The sequence below is a fragment of the Candoia aspera genome, chromosome 1 (assembly GCF_035149785.1).
Source record: "Candoia aspera isolate rCanAsp1 chromosome 1, rCanAsp1.hap2, whole genome shotgun sequence".
NCBI classification, from domain to species: domain Eukaryota; kingdom Metazoa; phylum Chordata; class Lepidosauria; order Squamata; family Boidae; genus Candoia; species Candoia aspera.
In genome coordinates, this window is record NC_086153.1 from 336423286 (window position 1) to 336445613 (window position 22328).

At 43.1% G+C, this 22328-nt stretch overlaps 1 protein-coding gene across 1 annotated transcript in view; it reads right to left on the reverse strand.

The window, feature by feature from the left end:
• The window catches only part of LOC134490881 (calcium/calmodulin-dependent protein kinase type IV-like), a 48646-nt gene extending 31884 nt beyond the window's left edge, over positions 1-16762 (reverse strand). The window contains exons 1-3 of the mRNA XM_063294241.1: positions 16205-16762; positions 7537-7615; positions 4000-4062 (exon numbers count right to left, since the gene is read on the reverse strand). Coding sequence (XP_063150311.1) covers positions 4000-4062; positions 7537-7615; positions 16205-16305 — 243 coding nt within the window. The 5' untranslated portion in view covers positions 16306-16762. The remainder of the gene's footprint in view (positions 1-3999; positions 4063-7536; positions 7616-16204) is intronic.
• Positions 16763-22328: the final 5566 nt, after the last annotated feature.

A 22328-nucleotide genomic window follows, 5' to 3' on the forward strand; every position in this document is an offset into this window, starting at 1 on the left:
TGACATTAATATCACTGAAGGGCCTGGCAGCAGAAATTCTGGGATGTGGGAGTCAATGTGTAGGAGGGCACCACCTTGGAGAAGGTTAGTTGAAGAGTCTGCTTGTTGATGAAATGCCCTTTAAGATACCACTGCTGTGTGATTGTGAGAGCTCCAGAAAGTTCTCCCCATACATGGTGACCTGGCTTCACAAAGGCAAATGGCTCAGAGCTGCTCTGATTGAACTGGCAGAGAAGTTCTAATGAGAAAGAAAGAGAGAGAGAAAGACGGATGGATAGATAGGTGATAGAGGATAAATGATTGTTAAAGAGAGAGAGAGGTGATGTATCTATCTGATGATACATTAATGCATAGACAGAAAGATAGATGTGGATAGAGAGATAAATGATAGAAGATAAATGATTGTTAGATGACAGACAAAAGATAGACAGATGGATAGATCAGAATCTTGGTGTCATGGTGGACATCTCAACGAAAACCCAGTGTACAGCTGCTACTAAAAAGCATTCCATGCTTGGAATCATTAAAAAGGGAACTGAAAATGGAAATGCTAATTTAATACTGCCATGATATGGGAAGATTATGTTCTCTTCGCCTTAAGAGGAATATTTTAGAGATGGAAGAGGTGTAAAAAGGACAACCAAAAAGAGTCATTGGCTGGAGTAGCTCCCTGTGAGGAAAGAATAAAGCAACTGTGGAGCTTCAGCTTGGAATGAAGGAGAGTATTATAGATGGGTATATAACAACATGGCTGGCTGGCTGGGGAATTCTGGGAGCTGAAGTCCACCCATCTCAAAGTTGCTACGGTTGAGAAACACTGGGCTAGATGATCTCCAAAATCCATTATATTCTGTGATTCTGTGTTCTTAAGATGCAACGTCATACCAACTCGTTCATGGTACTACTTTCTTAGCTTGAACGTTGCCCAGTTATGCTTCTCTTATCTTGAATTAGCACTCTGTCACACACAGACACACATCCTTTAGAGACTGGAAGTGGTACAGTCATTTGGCATCCCATTTCCCCACCACAGACACACATTTTCTTCTTGTTGCCTATCCTTGGAGATTGCTCTTAAAAATGATAATACAGGATATATTTGATGAACAATATGTCTGTGTCATTTTTTTCTCCCTTTCCAACACAAAGGAATGTTGGAAAGATTTTTTTTATAAAGGGCCCTGCCACCCTTTCGGTTGATCCATCAGCAGGTTAACTCTCCAAACTTGGATCAGGTTTGCTGTGGGAAATGAAGTCAGCAAAAGGGGACAGATCAGTTTAAGACTACAGAGAAAAAGATTCCAGAAAAAAGATTCCCCTGTGCATCCTGATGGGAGAGGCAGATGTTGCTGACTCCTTCATTCTAAGTGCCCCTCCCTCTTGGACATGTGACCCAGAATGGAGCATGTGCAGCCAGTCCATGCTCCTCTGTGAGTACGCACACATACATGTGCGCACACACACACACACACGAAGCGGGGGCAGAAATACATACACACAAGAGTTTGGAAAAAATTCCAGGGGTTCGATTCTGGAGGCTTTCCCTACCTTCCTACTGAACTTAGTGGCAGGGTCATTCATGGAGAGTGTGAAAAAAGTCAAGATGACAGTTGTGACCATGCAATCACAGCCTCACTTTTTATTTATTTATTTATTTAATTTATTTTCTATCCTGCCTTTATTACCTTTATAAATAACTCAAGGTGGCAAACATACCTAATACTCCTTCCTCCTCCTATTTTCCCCACAACAACAACCCTGTGAGGTGGGTTGGGCTGAGAGAGAGGGACTGGCCCAAGGTCACCCAGCCACCTTTCATGCCTGAGGCAGGACTAGAACTCTCAGTCTCCTGGTTTCTAGCCCGTTGTCTTAACCACTAGACCAAATATTGCACATAAGAACGCTTCAGTCGCATGGTTATGGCTATCATCTTGACTTTTCTTACACACACCCACCCACTGCAAACACCCATTCTGGCCCAATAAATGGAAATGTGTGCAGAAGCCCCAAATATTAGCTGTGCTCATACACCGAGGCAAGCCGTAATGCAGGTTGCTTAGCTTAGGCTTAGCTTTTGGCTGAATACAATATTGAAACCTCCTCTTTCTTTCTCCAATGACACATGTAATGACAAAAAGTTCTGCTTGGAACTGATTTTGAAATGGGACTCCCAGTTGCTGTGTTTCGAGCGGCTCTGTCTCACTGGCATTGCCTCCTGTTTCAGCACCTCCAGGACCAGGATCCAAGGAAACTGGATCCATGGGAGCTGTGGATCAGCCAAGATGGGCCTAAAGCAAGTCTGGAGTCTGAAACAGTGTTTGTCCCGTCTTACTTATTAGGGCAGCAAATCCCATTTTAGGGGGTTTTATTTACATTTCAACACCCAGAATTTGTCAGTCAGCATGGCCATTGTAGAGGATTCGGGAAGTCCACCATCAGAAGATCCACAGGTTGGGGAAGAGTATTTTGATGCAGTTCAGTAAAAAATGAGGCTGGTGAGACAGGAACCAGTGAATCCCAGGCTAGAAAAAAAACTTTGGGTCAACATGGAGCAGGTGCCTCCCAAAGCCATCAAGAGAACATGTATCCATTCCCTTGGAAATGCAGGAGGGAATGTAAACGTTAGACAGAAATTTGAAGTTAGATCTACCTAAACGCTCTGACTTTTGGCAAATCTTGTGTGTGTACAGGGCTTCATTGTCTGCAATAGACTAATCGCTGGCTCTTGGCATCTTCCCAAAGCCAAAAGCTTCCAAGTTAAATTCTCACAGAGTTCTCTTTAACAAGATTTATTGAGATGACAGGAATAAGGTTTCAAGAGTTCCAACAACTGCACTATTTCCTAGAACCAACTTATGACCCAATACATTAGTTTGGAGGCCATCATGGTTTCTTTCTAACAGCTTTCCTATGAAACAGAGAGGAGGCAGCTCTTTCCATTGATAACTGAAGAGCTTGTAGGTGGCGGTTTACAAAAAAAATCTCCTGAATTCTTCTCCTTCTGTGAACTGACCATTAATCTGATTTGATCTAGCCAAGTCCCATCTGAGAGCTTACTGATGAGTAAGCCAACTCCTGAATAAGCAGCGAAGTGTCTGAAGGGCTGACTTACAGCCAAATCCTGGTGCGAAGCCTGTCAATTTCTCTTCAACTGCTATCTCTTCCAGATGTGCTGGGAAAAGACAGGAACTGGAATTTTCAGAGTGGCAGACAAGCACCAAGGCAACTAAAGGCAGATACAAAGAGGAAGTCAAGATACAAAGGAGGGGATGCTAGGAGGGTCCTCATGTCAGAATGAGATGCGTGGATTAAGGACCAAATACCTGAGGGTGGGGATTTATAGGGCTTTGTGAAATGGGATAGGCCAGGAGGAGCCAGCTGACCCAAGATAGCCTGGGACAGATCTAGAATTCTGAGAGGTACAGATTGAAGAAGTCTGGCTTCAAAATTAGAGATGGAGGAATCTGTTTTTCTCTTAACAGAAATTTGCATTTTTCAGTACAATCTGATCTTATCCTGTTTATACACCTGTGATTTTTTTTTTTAAATCTGCACATTCATATGCATTTCCACTTTGGACATTTTGTGCAAGAGAACATTTGTTCATATTGTTGCATCCAGATTTTCAGAGCATAAATGATTTTTGCCAGGACTTTCCTAATTACATATGGAAGGATTTACATATGGAAGCTTGGAGGAATGCATTTTGTAGATAATTTTGATTTTGATTGGAAAAACCTCACTGTAAAATTCAGCATTCCAGTTCACATGCTAGCTAGGGAAATAATAATTAGATTGGCTTGGTAAAATGGGAAGCAAGCAATTTTTGTTCCTATAACAGTTAATATGTCTGAAGCAAAGGTACACGTGGAGGTAACTGGAGGTCAGTAACAAGAAATCAGAAGATGAAAAAGCAGCATGTTGTGAAACCAAACCAAATGTGATTACTAATATGAGCTTCCTGCTTGAAACACCACAGTACAGAGATTGGTTACTTACAATATTTGGATGTGAGAGCCTCAGTAAAACTCCAATTTCAGTTCTGACAATCTTCTTGTCAATCTAATAATAATAATAGTAATAATAATAATAATAATAGTTCTTCCAAATGCAAATATTATATGGGAAGTTAGCATTACTTAATAGTGAAGATTCTATTAATATGACTTTGGATCATTCTCTTTGTGTTAAAGATCAGGGGTTGGTCGAAAAAGTCAAGCTGGTAGGCACAACAGATATAAAAAAAGGGATGGGTTTCAATCACTTAGTTTCAGTGCCATCTTGACTTTTTCTGATGCCTCCCCAAGGATGCCCCTTTTAAAAATCATGCACTTTTCTTGGCTATTGTCAGCCCTTTGAGGTAGGCCAGGTCAGGAAACAGACACCACGAAAAATGCTAGAACGATTACTTTATTGATTTAGGCTATAACAACAGAAGCTTGGAAGCCTGGCAGCATTTTCCCTTCCCTCCCACTTCTACCAAAGTTAAAGTAGAGTCACTTTAAATTTCTTTCTAATGTTCTATTTCTGTCCTGGGCTTAAATCATGTTTTGCTAATCATGTACCTTCTCTGAGGTCATCTCTGTGGTTCTCTATACTGTATCTCCATTATTTGTAATTTATCAAGATATGGAGAGCTCCGGAGTTTGGAAGCTGGGAGATTGGCTGAGTCTCGTACAACATTGGAAGAAGAAATCTATAAATGATTTACAGAACGGATTATTGGCTTATCAGCATGTGAATTAGGTTTCTCTTTCCAGTAAGGGGGCAAGGAAGAAGATTTTTGAGCAATACGAACAACATTCTGGCAGTGGTTCTGTTGCGAATATAATTTTCCAGGCCCTTTTAATCTTTTCTTACAAGTATTAAGTTTGAAGTTATTCCATTAATGGAATATAATTCGGTTACTTCTGTCGTAAGCATGTGTACTTTTCTTGTGCTAATTAATTTAGTATAATAACATTTGTCTTTTTGGTTTTTTTAAAGGAGTTTGGAACCTGAGTACCCTGTCTGTCTCAACCGTGGCGACTTTAAGAGCTGGCTGGGGAATTCTGGGAGTTGAAGTCCACCCACCTTGAAGTTGCCAAGGTTGAGAAACACTGCTGTAGAACTTACACAGGGCTTCAGAGGCATCCGTAGGAGAGGGGTCAGAAAAGTCAAAATGGTGGTTGTGATTGCGTGGTCATGAGTGCCACCTTCACATTTTTTACCCCCTGCCCCCCCATGGATGCTTCTGCAGAGCTTAGCAGGATGCTCATCCATAGGCTTGCACTGAATTATCATTAGGATGCTGATGATATTCAATTATACAATGCTGACTGGTACTGTGGAGGACTGGAGCTGGTGCCTGCAGGCAGTGCGGAACTGGAAGGGGCAAAATGAGTTCACATTAAATCCTCCTGAGATGGAATTTCCATTTGTTCAGAAACATCCTGACTCTGGAGTCCTTGGTGCTCTCTGAGCCTGGTTGTTTTCTTGCAGACGTTTCATTGCCAGACTAGGCAACTTCTTCAGTGTGAAGAGGGAGGGGCCTTGCTCAAGCAGGGCAAGCCACGGTATATAAACTGAGAGCAAGGCCCACTCCCTCTTCGCACTGAAGATGTTGCCTAGTCTGGCAATGAAACGTCTGCAAGAAAACAACCAGGCTCAGAGAGCACCAAGGACTCCCCAGTTCAACCCTGAGCTACAAATATTGGCTTCGATTGGTACATCCTGACTCTAATCTGGCCCCTTTCTTCCTTTCTGTTCCCCTCTGGGTTTATTTTCTTTGCCATTGTTGTTCTTTCGTCTTGTGCTGTTTTTTGTGTTGTTCTTTGTTTTTAAAGGTTTTAACAATTGTAAACTGCCCAGAGTCGTGGGAGTCTGGTGGCATATAAATTTAATAAATTATTTGTTGTTATTAATTATTATTCAAGGTCATGCTCCCCTAAAAGGAGCAGTACTGGGACTTGGGATGTCCTCCTGGATTCACAGCTCTTGGTGCACCCACTGATGGCTCTTCCTGGACCAAGAAGCTCTGGCAAAAATTTATTTGTTTATTTGTTTGTTTGTTTATTAAATTTATACACTGCCCATCTCACTATAAAACAATAGCTTGTGCTTTGATCTAGACTACTGCAGTGCATTCTTCATGGGGCTGCCATTGAAGAGGATTGCGAGGCCATCAAAACCATTGCACTGAGATAGACTTTTGAAGGGCGGGGGAGATGGCTGCTGTTCTGGTGGATCAACTTACTTTATTTATTGTGTTGCACCTTTATATCATTGTATGCTGTAAACCCCTCAGAATGTTGAGACTGGTGTGTAATAAATAGATGCCGTATATACTTGCATATAAGCCATGAATTTTTGGTTCCAAAATGCACCTTGAAAATTGGCTTTTCCATGGACCAGAGCTCAGCTTATTATTATTTTTTTTTAATCATGGGCTTTAAATGATGATGTAAATGTTTACAGTTTCCCGCCTTTTGCTGCACACATTTCTAGTAGATAGATAATTGCCTTGTCTGGAAATTGCCAACAGTTTGTGTAGGATGCAGCTTTCAAGCTAAAAGTTATTACTAGAGCGGAGGAGTCAAACTATTCTGTTGCTGTCAGAGAATTTGAAGTAAATGAAAAACAAGTTTCCATTTTTCCTGCTATTTTGGTTACGATTTCGCAGCTCGGCTTATCCGCCAATGGGCTTATCGGCGAGTGTATACAGTAGTAGGACTTCAGTCTTTAGAATCTCTGGTTTAAAAATGATTCAGGCAGCCAGATGGAGGAACAGAACCTTCTTTCACTGGAAATCCTGAGTAAGTAATCAGGAGCGCCCATGGGTGGGGGATCACAGCAGGCAAGATGGAGGATGCAGCATCACGATCCAAGCCCAGCCCATAAAAGGTGCAAGACTTGGATTGCCATGCTGTATCCGCCATCTTGCCTGTTTCAATCCTGTACAAAAAGGGGCGGGGCTTGGATTGCGACATCACATCCACTGCCTTGCCTGTTCTGGCCCGCACAAAAGGGGCGGGGCTTGGATTGCGACATCACTTCCACTGCCTTGCCTGTTCTGGCCCGCACAAAGGGGCGGGGCTTTGACCCCGTCCACCTGCAGACACTGCTGAGACTTATTGCCACGCAGAGCAAACTGCCCTCAAGCAATCTGGAGCAGTTTCCACTGTTTTCACAATGCTATGCTAATTTCTTGGGGAGACTGGTTGTCCCCCCATGCACGTTCCTCTGTTTTCATATTCTCCCCTCGGCTTTTTGTAACGAAGGTGGAGAAGCACATAGAGAGCCAGTTTGGTGTAGGGGTTGCAGGGCTAGAAACCAGGAGACAGTGAGTTCTAGTCCTCCCTCAGGCCTGAAAGCCGGCTTGGGGACTTTGGGTCAGTCACCCTCTCTCCGCCCAGCCCACCTCACAGGATTGTGGTTGTGGGGAAAATAGGAGGAGGAAGCATTCTTTACGCTGCCTTGCCTTAGTACAAATTAAGGCAGGGTATAAAACTAATTTAAAAAATAATTATGTGATGAAAATAAGAGATGTACACTTACCGTTTTCTTCAATATTTTGGCGGCATACTGGACCTGAGATCCTTTCTCTTCACAGCTGTAAACCACAGATGTGGCCCCCCTAAAACAGACAAGGATCAGAAGTATTGGCTCCAAACTGAGACTGGAATCACATACACATGCACACCCCAAAATTATTATTATTGATTAATAATAATCTGTAACCCCAAAAATAAGAATCACATGGTCATTAAGTGAATCATGCAGTTCCCCATTAGTTTTGCTTGTCAGGAGCTGGCTGGGAAGGTCGCAAATGGCGATCACATGACCCTGGGACACTGCAACCATCGTCAATATGTGCCAGTTGCCAAGTGCCCAAATTTTGATCATGTGACCACGGGGATACTGCAACGGTCATAATTGAGAGGACCAGTCATAGGTAACTTTTTCCAATGCCATCATAACTTTGAATGGTCTCTAAACGAATGGTTGTAAGTCAAGGACTACCTGTAAACCAATGATTTGGGTACGCTTGCAGTCAGAAAGGCCATGTTAGAAAACGAGTAAATCCCTTCCCCCAACGCTATTTCCTTCTTTGAAATATACCCCCTTCTCCATTGCCGTTACTGTACTTTTTCCAAAAACAATCAAGGCAAGGGTTTGGCAGGGGGTCAAAAAGGTCAAGATGGCAGCTGAGAACATGTGATCAAACCCCACCCTGTGATCATGGTCACCATCTTGACTTTTCTGACCCACCCCACCCCCACAGACTCCCCTGAATCAGGGAATAAACCAATGCTCGGCTTCATAACCCAGCCAGCATTGTCTGCTTGCCCTCGCTGACTCTCCCGTTGCAGCCTCTGTGTCTTTCCTTTCCTTGTTCATCAAAAACACCCTTTTCCTGGCCGTTCTCTGCAACAATATTCCTTTGACAAAGCAAAGGGGCATGTAAGAGAAATAATCACTAATCTTTTTCTAATCTTCTGGTGCAGGGGTGTCAGCAGGGTGAGGCCTGAGCTATTAGCCTATTAACAAACCATTATGGATTTTTGTAAGCCACGAATTAGCTTCAGCCAGAGCTATTCCATTTTAATCACTCTGCCTATGCTTTTGCTTCTCAAAATCAGCCATTAGCTAACACCTGCTTTACAACCTGCTAGTAGGAACTAAACAGGTTGATAATAGCAGTTGTGCTGAGCAGCCATATAAATTTAGTAAACAAATAAATAAATAAATAAATAAACCCAAAGCATCAAAATAAACTTTAGTCTGTCCACACCCGACCCCGCTACCATCGATGCCCCCGACTAGGAGTAGGAATTTTTGGTGGTAGCACCCTGGTTCTAGAAAGTTCTTATGGTTTCTGGAATGTTCTTCCAGTTTCATGTGACAAATTCACACCTGCTTCTGCATTCCCTGATCCAAGACCACAAAGATACTTATGTTACATTTCTATATGCCTCACCTTTTTTATTCTTTTCTTATGGTAGACCATTTTACTGAAAATTATTTTATAATGTCAAGTACTGCTCTGGGTTCCCATGAGGGAGAAAACATTATAGATTGGCTCAGTGGATTGTGTACTCACTTAGAGACTGTTAAAACAACAAGAGTGAAAATGGGGAAAATAAACTTTAGGAATAATCAAATATGAACAACAGAAACCAAATAAATAAATAAATAAATAAATAAATAAACCCTACTACCCTGTAGCTGTCAAAGATGTGAAACATATTCCCCACATCCCCAGACATTGGTAATCTGAAATCAACAACAATTAAGAATTGCACAGAGGGTTACTTCAGTATTTTATTGTAAACCACCCAGAGTCCCCCATGAGATGGAGATGGGCGGTGAATAAATGTATAAATAAATAAAAAATAAATAATTTTGGGGGGGGTAAAATACAAGGTACAGCTAATACACTTGACAGGTCCAGGCAGCTGAGGAACCCCCCAGGGTTGTTGAAAACAGATCCTTGGAAATTAAAATAGGCAACAGATATCCTGTATCATAACTACAATGACCAAATTTTCTTGGGAAAAAATAAAGGACAAACCTGAAAAAGGGGCAAATCTGAAAGAGGTTCATAAGGATAAAAAAAATTGCTTATGTTTATAACTTTGCTTTACAAAGGAAAATTCAAGAGCAAGGCCAAGAAAAAATGCCTAATAAAAATATCCAAAATCAAACAGTATGTGGAAATTTATTTTAAAAAGTCAATTCACTTTCCAAATTTTTCCCACAAATGTGAAAGACTGTGCCTTCGGTGGTACCATTTGTACGGTAAAAGTTAAATGACCAAAATAAAGGACAAGAGTGAGTTTTTGAAAAATAAATAAATCTAAAGGACAGCTTTCTGAAATAAGGACTGCCCTTTATGATAAAGGACATATGGTTGCTGAAATCATAACCTTTTGCATGAATATCTGTGTGCATTTTTACTTTATTCGAAAGCATCCCTCAATTCAAGGTGGACTCTTGGTAATTTAGTAGGCAGAGATGTGAGTTTTCTTGGCAACAGGTAAAAGGGGCTTGCTCTTGCATGCAAAGAGGACGTTTGCTCAACTTGAATTTTACAGGTGTGGTTTATTCTGGTGCTTTCCCAACCAAATGATCAGGTCTGACTCTGTTTAGTTTTTTGAGATCAGCCATGACTGGGTAGGTGCTGTCACTGACTGGGATTGAAAGCAAGGTATAAATCAAATCTGTCAATCTGTCAAATCATCATCATCATCATCATTATCTGGATTTATATAGCTGTGCATCCCACGTATGTGACGCTGGGCAGTGCCCACACTTAAAATAACAAAACCAAAACCAATCAAAACGATTAGATCAAAGCCATTAAAAACGATTGAAACTATAAATAGAAAACAAACATACAAAAAACTCTCAAGAGAGTGCATTCAGAATCTTGCCTTTGATACAGCCATTTCACAGGCTCCATATTTCCATGGGGTCCCCAGGCCCAGTGACAAAACCAAATTTTCAGGGCCGTCCGGAAGATCAGTAGAGTTGGGACCAATCTCTCCTCCTTTGAGCTGAACTTAATTTGTGGTGACTTCCTTGACCACGCCATTTTCTTGGCAGTGGTATAGAACTGGATTCCCATTGTTTCCCAGATTTTTTTTTTAAAGTTTCCCAGTCTAGCCAAGAGTTCTACGGTTTTGTAGTAGTCTCCCATGCAAGTACTAACCCGTTCTGACTCTGCTTTTGGTGTTATTAAGATCAGCCAAGGCAGACTAGGTTCTACCACCTCCACTAATCGATCTCCCTTAAAATTATGCTTAAACCACAAACTATTCGGTGGGGAGAAATCACAGGCCCAGCCCCCAGTCAATAGTTGACCCTAAACCTGCTCCTCAGAAAATTTCTTAACCAAGAACTTCCCAACTTCCTTCCTCTCCAGTGTGTTGGGGTTGTAACTCCCAGAATTCCTAGCTGCACAGGCCAAAGGAGAAGCTCATCCTGGCTGGGGAATTCTGGGAATTCTAATCCCTGCTTTCCCTATCATCTTTCACTCTATCTGCAGATTCTTGGGGAACTTGATACTATCTGTCTGTCTGTCTGTCTGTCTGTCTATCTATCTATCTATCTACCTATCTACCTACCTACCTACCTACCTACCTACCTACCTACCTACCTATCTACCTATCTATCTATCTATCTATCTATCTATCTATCTATCTATCTATCGGCTTGCCATTGCTAAAAGCACTGAAACCAGATCAGAAGATTGGCCGGGGGTGGGGGTGGGGGGGAATTAGCCACTTTAATGCGAGAACAGTTTTTTGGCAGCACCTTCAAAAAAACCCGCTTCCCTATAAGAAGTCGGAAATAGCAGTGTTATGGTACAGCAGCGTCCACGCTACGTATGTTCTGTTTTTGCCTGCTAAGAATAGTTGTGCTTTTTACCTTCGCTTCCTCCAAACTTCATTAAAGGCAGCCGTATCTGGATCAGAAGGGAATGGGAAATTAGATACACCCCTTCTTGATACTCACTCCCCCACCCCACCGGCCAATCCTGCCAGTTGCTTTGCTGATGCAACATACGGGGGATCCATTTATGGAAACAATGTCCTAGATTTGATTTGATTTTTCCCTTGATGTAAGATGGCTAGAAAACTTCTGTAAAATCCAGGTTATGCTGAAGACAAAGATCACGGGTGTCTTTTGTTTGATTAGATCAGGGTTTCTCAACCAGGGTTCCATGGGACTCTCGGGTTCCGCGAGAAGTCACTAGGGGTTCCCTGAGAGATCATGATATATTTAAAAAAAATATTTCCAGTTTGGGCAACTTCACATTAAAGAGGCAAGTTTCATTCTGTATCTTCAGTTTAAGAACACTGATTTTCATGGCTTAGCAAGAGGCAGAAATGAGGCTGAAAGAGAGTTGGCCCAAAACAAATGCCACTGCAAAGGGTATTTTGTTAATCTAAGGGACAAGTTGGGTGCACAAGTTAGTGTGAAGTTAAACCTGCAAACAGATAACCCTTTGATGGAAAGGAACACCATAGGCTTTTATGGGAAATCAGTTTCTCATGTTTCACGTTGAACTCATTTGAGGCCATCTGTGTGTTTTCTTTTTAAAAAATGCCCAGTGAAAATTCATCTGCAGTTTATTGAACCACAACTAGACCTGAGTCTAATTCTCCAGATACACCATGCTCTGATTTTTATATCATCTCTGTCTCCATCCTGAGAGTCACCAACCTCCCATTCATTATCCAGAGCTCATTTTCACAACCCTGATGAACACAAGGAATTAGTGAATTGGTCAATTTCAGTTGCGCTCCATTTTTCATTTTTGTGACTTTCCCAATTTCACTCCCCCCCAAAAAAACTTTCTTCTTGTGAATTGATCAAATTAGGTTTCCGAAATGGAAGAACGTCACTTTCAATTATGTGAAATAAATTACATCCCTGTGCCCAGGCATTTTTGTTTGCAATGTACAGTTCTTGCAAATCAAAAATCCTTAGTGAAAGGCATGTGTGTACATTAATTTCTGCAATATGTGCTCTTTTTCTAAACCCAGTTAATATTTGCTAGCAATCTGCAGTGAAAAACTCAGAGAATGGTGAATTTTGAATAACTAAGACTCAATCCTTACACAAAAATTCAAAACTGCACATCCGAATGCAAACTAAACAAGTTTCTCCTCCACCCACAGCAAAAAGCAGATGCCTAAAAACTTGTACGAAAGTTTAGTGCTTTTGGCAACCTTACCACCTTCCACACTGCGCACTGGACTTGGAATGGAAAGATAACTGGGGGAAGCGTACAGTACTTACAGGGTTAACAGAACTGCAGATCAATTGTTAAGCAAAGCATCTCACCTAGTGATTTCTCACATCGTGTCAGTTCCTCCAATGACTCACAATGTGGTGCAGTGGAGAGGGTGCTGGACTAGGAATGAAGACACCCATGTTCTAGTCCCCCCTCAGCCACAGAAGCTCATTGGCTGACTTGGGGCCAGTCCCGTCCTCTCAGCCCAAGAGCCAATCAAGTGTAGCGGGGAAGATGCTGGACTAGGAGGGGGGAGACCCGGGTTCTAGTCTCCCTTCAGCCACAGAAGCTCATTGGCTGACTTGGGGCCAGCCCCTCCCTCTTATCCCAAGAGCCAATCAGGTGTAGACAGGAAGATGCTGGACTAGGAGGGGGGAGACCCGGGTTCTAGTCCCCCCTCAGCCACAGAAGCTCATTGGCTGACTTTGGGCCAGTTCCTTCCTCTTATCCCAAGAGCCGATCAGGTGTACTCTTGTGAGGGAAGGGCTGGGCTAAGGACAGGGAGATCTGAGTTCTAGTCCTGCCTCAGCTGCAGAAGCTCATTGGCTGACTTTGGGCCAGTCCCTCCCTCTCAGCCCAAGAGCCAGTCAGGTGTAGTGGGAAAGATGCTGGACTAGGAGGGAGGAGACCCAGGTTCTAGACCCCCTCAGCCACAGCATCTCCCTGGTTACTATGGGTGACTCACAACTCAATCTCCCTAGCAAGAGCACTATGTGAATCTCCTTGAGTTCCCAAATGAAAGGTGGGATATAGATCAAATAAATAACTAAGCAGAGCAACAGTATCAAGGATAGAGTCTGTCCCTACCCTTTGCTTTTGAATAAAAACCAGCAGAAATTCAGGCAACTTTCTTACAATTTTTTCCTAATTTATGTGCAAAGCAACATTCCACTGGATACTTGACCCTGGGCATTTCTTGCTTGCCAGCATTCAAAACTGTGTTTGAGAGAAAGCTGGGCTTGCATTACTGCTGCCATCAGCCCCAAAAATGGTTGATGGTAGAAAGCGAAAGGTGGCCTGCTCCCTCTCTTAAAAATAGAGTCTTGGCAGTTGCATTCACACAACTGCATAACTAGATCAGTGAAAGGCCCAATGGCTATATTCACACAACTTTTAAAACCTGGTTAATGCTGACCTTGGTTAGATTTTCTCTGCATGTTGTGTGAGGCCATCCTAATGAGTTTATGGGACAATATATTGTGAAAAATCAGGAAATGAGTCTGGAAATCAGTTAGGTCTGAACAGAAAGTTCCATTTTCTTGAATTCGCTGTCCTTTTCCCCTCAATCTGGAGGTGGAAAGGTTGGTGATGAATCTGCAGCACTGAGGGCAAGATTCTCTGTGCATGCTCAGAAACTGTTCTAGGGCTAAATTCTGAATCTCAGGTAAATAAAGACCTGATTATTAGCTAAATAGCTTAGCAATCTGCACTGAATGCTGACAACACTTCTAAAACAGATACAGGCCTTAACAACCATTTGTTTAGTGATGGTCCAGACTTATGACGGTGATGAAAAAACTGACTTACAACCAGTCCTCACACTTACGACCATCGCAGTGTCCCTGTGGTCATGTGATCATGATTTGGGCACTTGGCAACCGGTTCACATTTATGACTGTCGCAGCGTCCTGTGGTCACATGATTGCCATTTTCTACCTTCCTGGCCAGCTTCTGGCAAGCAAAATCAATGGAGAACTGCATGATTTGTTTAGTGACCCTGTGGTTCGCTTAATGCCCATGGTGTTTCGCTTAATGACCACCACAAAAAAGGTTGTAAAATCAGGTCAGATTTGCTTAATGACCGCTTTGTTTAGCAACCGAAATTCTGGTCCCAATTGTGGTTGTTAAGTGAGGACCACCTGTACTGAGGCACAAAAGTATCTGTGGGGGGTGGGGAGGAGGCAAGGAACAAACTTTATTCCCCAGAGAAATAATAGGAGGCTCCTAGACCCACCATTAGTTGAAGGAGATGTCAGGAAAGGTGTCAGGAAAGCACATGGAACTGTCCCCCAACATCTCTAATGAGCTTTGAAGCTGCACCCCTTCACTATCACCATCACCAGCCATTCTAGCCCCCTCCCAAATTTCCAGAATTCCTAATTTATCACAAGGAGCTGTGCATGCAGACTGATATGGCCACAGGGCCTTTCTTCCAAACTGAAAGGTCCTGGGAAGAGGCAGACCATTCATCAACAGCTTCCTTCTTTCTTTCCACAGCATCTTAGAGCAATATCATTTCCCACCCACCCCCTTCTTCTCCACTGAAGTCCATGGCCCAGCAGTGGGAGCACGTGGGGCAGCTCAGAACAGCCAAACAGCTCTGAGTGTTATATTTTCACTGATTCGTAGGACTGTCTCCAATGCTTGGGTAGGGTGTTTGAATGTAAAAAACTAGGCAGAGTCACATGTAGGGACCCTGGATGGGATGATCAGGCCAATATGAGATAAGATTTATTGCATGCACATCTGCATTCTGCCCAGGGGTGTCTGCAGGGTATGGTCAAAAAAGTCAAGATGGTGGCTGTGATTGAATCTCCACCCAGTTTTTATCTGTGATCCTTCCACTTACCTTTGAACACTTGAAAATTGCCAAGAAAAACACTCCCGTAAGTCTTTTATGCACCTGCCAGGGGCTGAGATTGGGGATTTAATGAGAGATTCCAAGAACCCCCAGTCTCTCCCCCAACTAACAGGGTGAACCCTGGAGCTCTTTCAAAAGTTGCCACCCTATTGCAATTTTTAAGGGGACCCACAAAAGGAAGAATATTAAATCCATGGAGGGTAATCATAGTCATTGTAATTTCGCTTAATTTAAATTAAATTTAGATTAAACTAAGTTGGTGCATGTAAAAAAGGGGTGGGGCTTCATCACATGATTGTGGCTGCCATGTTGACTTTTATGACCCCTGTGGACACCCCTCTTCTAACTCCTTGAAGCTGATAACTGAGTAATGACTTTTCAAGGTTTATGTTCATCCCCATCATTTATAGAAATCTACCTCCCTGAAATTCCAGGTTGGTTCCACCGATGGAAGTGCATGAGTTTACCAAGGACAGTTCAAAAGACAGAAAATTGAAGCCGGAAAATTTTGGAACAGCCAGAACAAGAAACCCAGGCAGTGCCACATATTTTAAAAATACTTTAAATTATATTTCTTTTGCACGGGTGCTGCTTCAGCACAATTCCACCTGCCATTGCTTACAGTATATGTTTCCAGGAAACATTACAATCTAGTTCAAACTCTGCAGGTGGAATCCAGGGAGAGATCCTATGCCTCTCCTCCTTTTCTTGAGCAGAAAGAAATCATCACTGTTTCAGGCGGTCATTTCTTTGGAGCAGTGACCCTCCTTTTTACCCTTTGCGAAGCAGAGTAATCAGCATCACGAAGGCCCAAAAAACATTTAAATGCCCAGCCTCACCTGCCCAGTTCTGGTCCCATGAGATAGAAATCCTGCAAGGCCGATTCTCTCCGGGATCCTTCAATCCAATATTCATCCTCCAGAGGTTTGGACGTGAGCATCCTGGGGCAGAAACTCTTCTGTTCCAGAGAGGAGAAGGTCTGCTTGTTCTGCCTGTCTGTCTTTCTTTTTTCCTTCTCTTTCTCCTCCTCCTCCTCCTCTGATCACATTGCAGATGGGAGAAGTAAAGAAGAGCAAGACAGAAGGGGGGTGGGGAGGGCTTTGGAGAAGCAATTTCCAGGATTATCCGGGAGGATCACAGTAGCATGTCCAAGCCTTCTTCTGCTAGAATATACACTACGGTGGGTGTGCTGCAGTTCGGCTCCTCAGCTGCTCCACACTGAAGATGCCGGCATCTTCACAGCCCCAATGTCCCCACAGCCTCCTAAAAAGGGGATTTTAAAATCCTCAGGGATAAGGATTAGCCCTTGGGGGTGAAGATTGCACCATTCTCTCTCCAGTTTTTGATCTTCTACCTGTCTTTTTTACTTCTCAGCAAATGGCTTCCTTCCTTCCTTCCTTCCTCTTCTTTTTTTTTTGCACGTGTGGCTGCCTTGAAAAACCAACCCAGCAGAGTAGATCAACTTTCCACCTGCCTCTGTATAGCTGTAGCCCACTGCCTTGCCAGCACAGTCTTCCTGATGAAGGATGGCAGTTATTTCAAGGGGCACCCCCAGCCAGAAATTCCTCCTGTTCCTTCCTTCCTTCCTTCCTTCCTTCCTTCCTTCCTTCCTTCCTTCCTTCCTTCCTTCCTTCCTTCCTTCTTGAGGCTTTAAATCCTTACAAGAAGATCCTGAAGGGGAGAGCTTTGGTGAGAAGTTAGAAATTGCTGGCTCCAGTCTGAGGTTTTTGCCCTCTTGGCTGCATCCCAATGGTAGTCCTTTACCCTAAGTGACAATAATGGGCATCTGAATCAGATGGATTAGTAGATGCCGCCGTGGCCCAAATGCAAGGAAGGGTTGGTCTTCAAAAGAGGTTTTACCTGTCCAAGCCCAGATCGTTTCCCCTGGAGGCTTCCCCGTTTTGCTGGTGATGCTCTGGCAGTGCACAGCGGCGGCACCACGCCCGGCTGAGATATTCCATGACCTCTATTCAGGAAAGTGTGGCTTTTCTGCTCTGCCTTGCAAATCCAGTTCTCTCCTGCCCCCCAACGGATCCTGCTTTTAACTTCAGGAGGATGAACCTGTTGTCGCTGCCAGAAAAAGAACCGGGGATGGGCAATTTCCCCTTTGCTGGAATGGAAACACTTTCCGCTCACCTTGGACTTGGCACCAAGCAGCCCAATCCCTGGCCTGTTTATCTGACTCTGTTCCTAGTCGGTCCCAGATCACTGACTTCTCTCCAACGCAAGGGCACCCTCAGTGAAGGTCAGAAAAATCAAGATGGCAAGGGTGGCCACCATCTTGACATTTTTGACTCCCCCTCCCCTGAAGGGACTAAAATATAAAATCCTTTGAGGCTGCCCTTCCAAGGTGTCAGAATAAGGAGGAAAAAGTGACACTGATACCAGTACACCTAGGACTGTCTTAGTCTGTCTCACTCCTGGGCTGGGGATGAGATGAAAGCAGCATCTTGGAGACATGGCTGAAAAAGGAAGCTGCCTTTTTCTGAGCTACCTTTCAAAATTTCCTGCCAGTTTTTTGTACACAGTCAAAAGTGCACAGGAGATAGTTTCCATTATGAGGAAGTGTGCTCAAAAATAGGTGCCTGAAATGTCTGCCCAAACATGTATTTTACTGAGGGAAGCTGTGCACAATAATGCATCTCTTAAGCAGGGATATGCAAAGCGGGGTGGTCTGGCTGCAGAAAAGGAACTAAGAAACAGGATCATGAACCATTTCCTATTCTGGCTAATAAACTTCTGGAACTACACAAATGAATGCTGGGAACACTTGGGTTGGTGCATTCTGTGGGATAAGCAGACTGTTCCACCGTCAGATTGCCACATTTTTTACATCTCTGCTATTAAGAAAAATGCAAGCAGAAGTGGATATTAATTTTTCTGTGAAGTTTTTAAAAAGTCTCAAGCTGATGCAGAAACAGTATGAAATTGAAAGGTCTGGAAAAATGAGAGAGCAAGCGAAGTGAAAAGGGCCTGATTCATCTGTCTTAGCACCATCTGTCCTTTGGTCTAAACATGGAATCTTGCCTTCTACAAAAACCTTGAAAATCCCAACCTTGTCCACTGTGGCCCTCAGGTAGCTGGGCGGGGGCACAGAGTGGGTAGATGGATGGGTGGGTGGAGGGATGGAGGGATGGATGATGAGAGGATGAGTGGGTAGATGGATGGATGGATGGATGGATGGATGAGTGAGTGAGTGAATGAGTGAATGAGTGAGTAGATAATTTGTGGTGAATAGAGGGATGGATAGAGAGAGGGTGGGTGAGTGGTTGGTTTGGTGGGAAGATGGATGGATGGGTGGGTGGGTGGATGTGTAGATAGATAGCAGGTGGATGCATAAATGGACAATGGTTTGGTAGATGGAGGAGTGGGGGTGGATGAGTGGATGGATGGATGGATAGGTGGATGGATAGGAGATTCATTTAATAAAAGAAGCTAAAGAGTAGATTAATATATTGCAAAGCGAAGCGAAGCACAGCTCTATTATATTGATTTGTAGCTTTGTCTTCGGGTCCCGCTTGGAAAGTAAGAACCACCCTGAGGAACTTCTGCTAGGTTTTCTGGTACGGGGTGTTTTGTGCTTGGCTGTCCCAGCCCTGGCAGCCATTTTGTGAACAGTTGACTCTCTTGGGACAGCCATTTTGTGAATGTGCCTATCACATGCTCTCAGAATTCCAAGGGTGCCTCTGGTTCAGAAGAGCGCCCAGCCTTGCTTTAAGGCAACCGATAAGTTAAGTCAAAATTATGTTTATAAAATTGCAGGGAAATTATATCGAAACGTAACGGAAGAGGCCCCTCAGGACAGCAGGTGAGGGTTATGGCTTTTTGAAAGGAGAGAATAAATAGGATTTAGCATTGAAAGGTTTCCTGAAAGAAAAAAAGAAAGTCTAGAGTCTAGGTCATTTAACTGCACCATGAGCTTAACAGCTTCTCTATGAATTGGTGAGCATGATGCTAGCAAAGAAACAGGACAGGACAGGAAAGAAATTCAACAGAGGCATCCCACCCAACCATGCAGCTAAATTTGTATGGGCTCTGCTTAACAGCTATTGGGAATTCCTGCAAAGGGGGTGGATGAAGACTCAGGGGCCTCTTTTCCCAGGGCTGGGGACTCTGTGGGCTTCTGGCGGTTCCTGAACTACAACTCCCAGCATTCCACACCATTTAATAGCCAGCTGCTATTGCAGATTCTAACCACAGAGTGGGGCTGTTGCTTTTTTAAAAAATAAACTCTGCAGCGTTCCTAGACGGGTAGAATTTAGTTGGGCTAATTCACGATCGTAGCTGGCGTTATCAGCAGCAAATGGTGAAGATGCAGCAAAATAAAAAGATGCACCTTTTTAAAATATAGACTTCAGAATTCGAAAACCCTGGAGACACGGTTAACCTTTCAGAGCTGCCCTTGTGAGAAAAAGAGCAAAGTTAATCCGTATTGATATATAGTTTTCTAGCCTGGCTTTATATAAATAAATGAATGGTCTGATTTCCAGAGCCGCCAAGATTTTTCTAGGAGATGGGTGAGAAATTAATTCAGCTTTTTCAGGATGCTGTAGTCTTATTCAGTTCACTGTTTTGAAACTGGAATGCAGAATACAGTTATGTGTTCTTTTTATGCCCTTCTGAATTTTGTTCCACGGTTTACCAGTTTTTTTTAAAAAATAAAAGGCATATAAAATATCATATTAGTAATCTGTTCAACATTGCTATTAACAGAAAAAAACACTTCCTAAAATGCGTATGTGAGAATCAGCGCATATGAATTTTGTGGATTTTTTTAAAACCGTTATGAAACGGAACAAAACCAACTTAAGGTTGTGAAAATGAGAGATGAGTGAAATTGGACAAGGCTCATTTGCACGTTCTGAGCATGAACAAACCAGTAATTATCACTGTAGTACAAATTTCACTGTAGGAAGATGACACGAGTCATTTGATGACTTTGTTTTGCTAATTGTACGCTAAATGCTGTTCATTTTCCGTAGTCCCATTTACAACATTAATTAAAATGCATTTTGAAAACCGAATGGTAATTAAATGGTCAAAAAGACAGAGAGGCTAACCGTGGATTGCTATAAATGCCTGGCATGAGATAGTCTCCATCCAGATCAGTGAGGATTTATTCCCACACCAGGAGAAGAGGTTCACAGCCTAAGTTCCAGTCATCAGCAAATTTTAACGAAAAACGGGATCTGTTTAAAAGAAATACCTAGAATCTTCAAGTTGCCTGAAAAAGTGACCCACTTGAAACTCCGGGGAACTGTTGTCAGCATGGACGATGCTTCTCATTTTCCTATTTAAATTCTTTTTTCTTTCCTCAACCATGAGGATTGAAATCTTACCTTTTGTAAAAGCGAAGATATATGTAAGTATCTGGAATTTTGTGAAGAAAGGCAATTTAATGATGAAACCGTAGAACAGGGTTTCTGAACCAGGGTTCTGTGGCACCCTCGGGTTCCACGAGAGGTCACTAGGGGTTCCCTGGGAGATCACGATTTATTTAAAAAATTACTTCCAATTCTGGCAACTTCACATTAAAGAGGCAAGTTTTATTCTTTATTTTTAGCTTAAGAACACTGTTAGTGCGTGTGTACAGGCCTCCCCATGAAATGAATAGAATAATTTTGTAATTCCTGGCCTATCTTTGTGCCTGAATGTGCAGGGGTTCCCCAAGACCTGAAAAATATTTCAAGGGCTCCTCCAGAGTCAAAAGGTTGAGAACGGCTGCCGTAGAGGGAATGGAGAAATGATGAAAACCTACAAGGAATACTTAAAGGATCGGGGAGGAGGGGAATATGAGAGTGGTCTTCAGGTCTCTGAAGACTTTTATTACACTCAAGAGAGAACGGGCTTATTCTTCATTGTCTCAGAGGGCGGGACCAGAACCAGTGGGTTAAAACTACAGGGTAGCAGGTAGTTTTAACTAGATACTAGAAATCAGGAGGAATTTACTGATCCACAGGATATCTTGTTCTGCTCTCATCCAGTGGAACAGACTGGCACATGATGTAGTGAGCTCTCCCTCACAAGAGATCTTCAGACCCAGGCTGGATGATCATCCATCAGACAGGCCCTGGTGGATCCTGCACTGAACAGGGGGTTGGACTAGATGACCTCTAGGGACACTTCCAAAAAAAATGAGACCGAAGATGAGGATAATGAGGATGATGATATAGCAGAAAGGAGTGGATTTTTATAAAGCTGGTCCCCTAAAGGTTTTTACATGGAATAAAGGTCTTGCCACCTCCTGTTTAAAAGCAGAATCTGAGAGTAAGTAAGGGGAGAATCTTGTACAAACTATGACTGGAGAGAGAGTGGGCTCTAACAGCCATAAATGTCAGTCTAGTTATTCCCCCAGATCAATGGAGGGAAAGAAGAGCTGGGGGCAACTCAGCTTATATACCAGCTTGTGGTCAGAGTGAATATCAGTGAATACCTGCGTAGTGGAAGGAAGGTTACGCACAGGGTCAATCTGCAGAATCTCCAGTTAAAAGCGGATCAGGGAAAAAATATTGGGGCAAGGGATTCTTGCTTGGAAGGGCTGCTTCCAATTCAGCGCACATAGACCAACAACCGGAGCCAGCAAATTCAGCTTCTAGAGCAGAATTTCTCAACCTTAGCAACTTTAGGTGGACTTCAACTCCCAGAATTCCCCATCTTAAAGTCCACCCATCTTAAAGTCACCAAGGTTGAGAAACACTGTCTTAGATAGTGCTGAACATGGCACCAAGTTGACCATGGAATCCGCCAGAGCTGGTTGCCTTTTGAAGCCAGCACACATTTGGCCTAATGCTGTTTAGCTCTTCCGTGTTCCTGGCATGGCTCTTAATCTGGCCTTTTCTCTCTGCCCCTCTCATGCTCCGTCTGCAAAGGTAGGCTTTTAAACGTTGCCTCATTGCCAGATGTTAACGATGATGTTAGAATTCTCTGCCAGCACAAGGGCACAAGCTGCCTGCGAGAACTTGC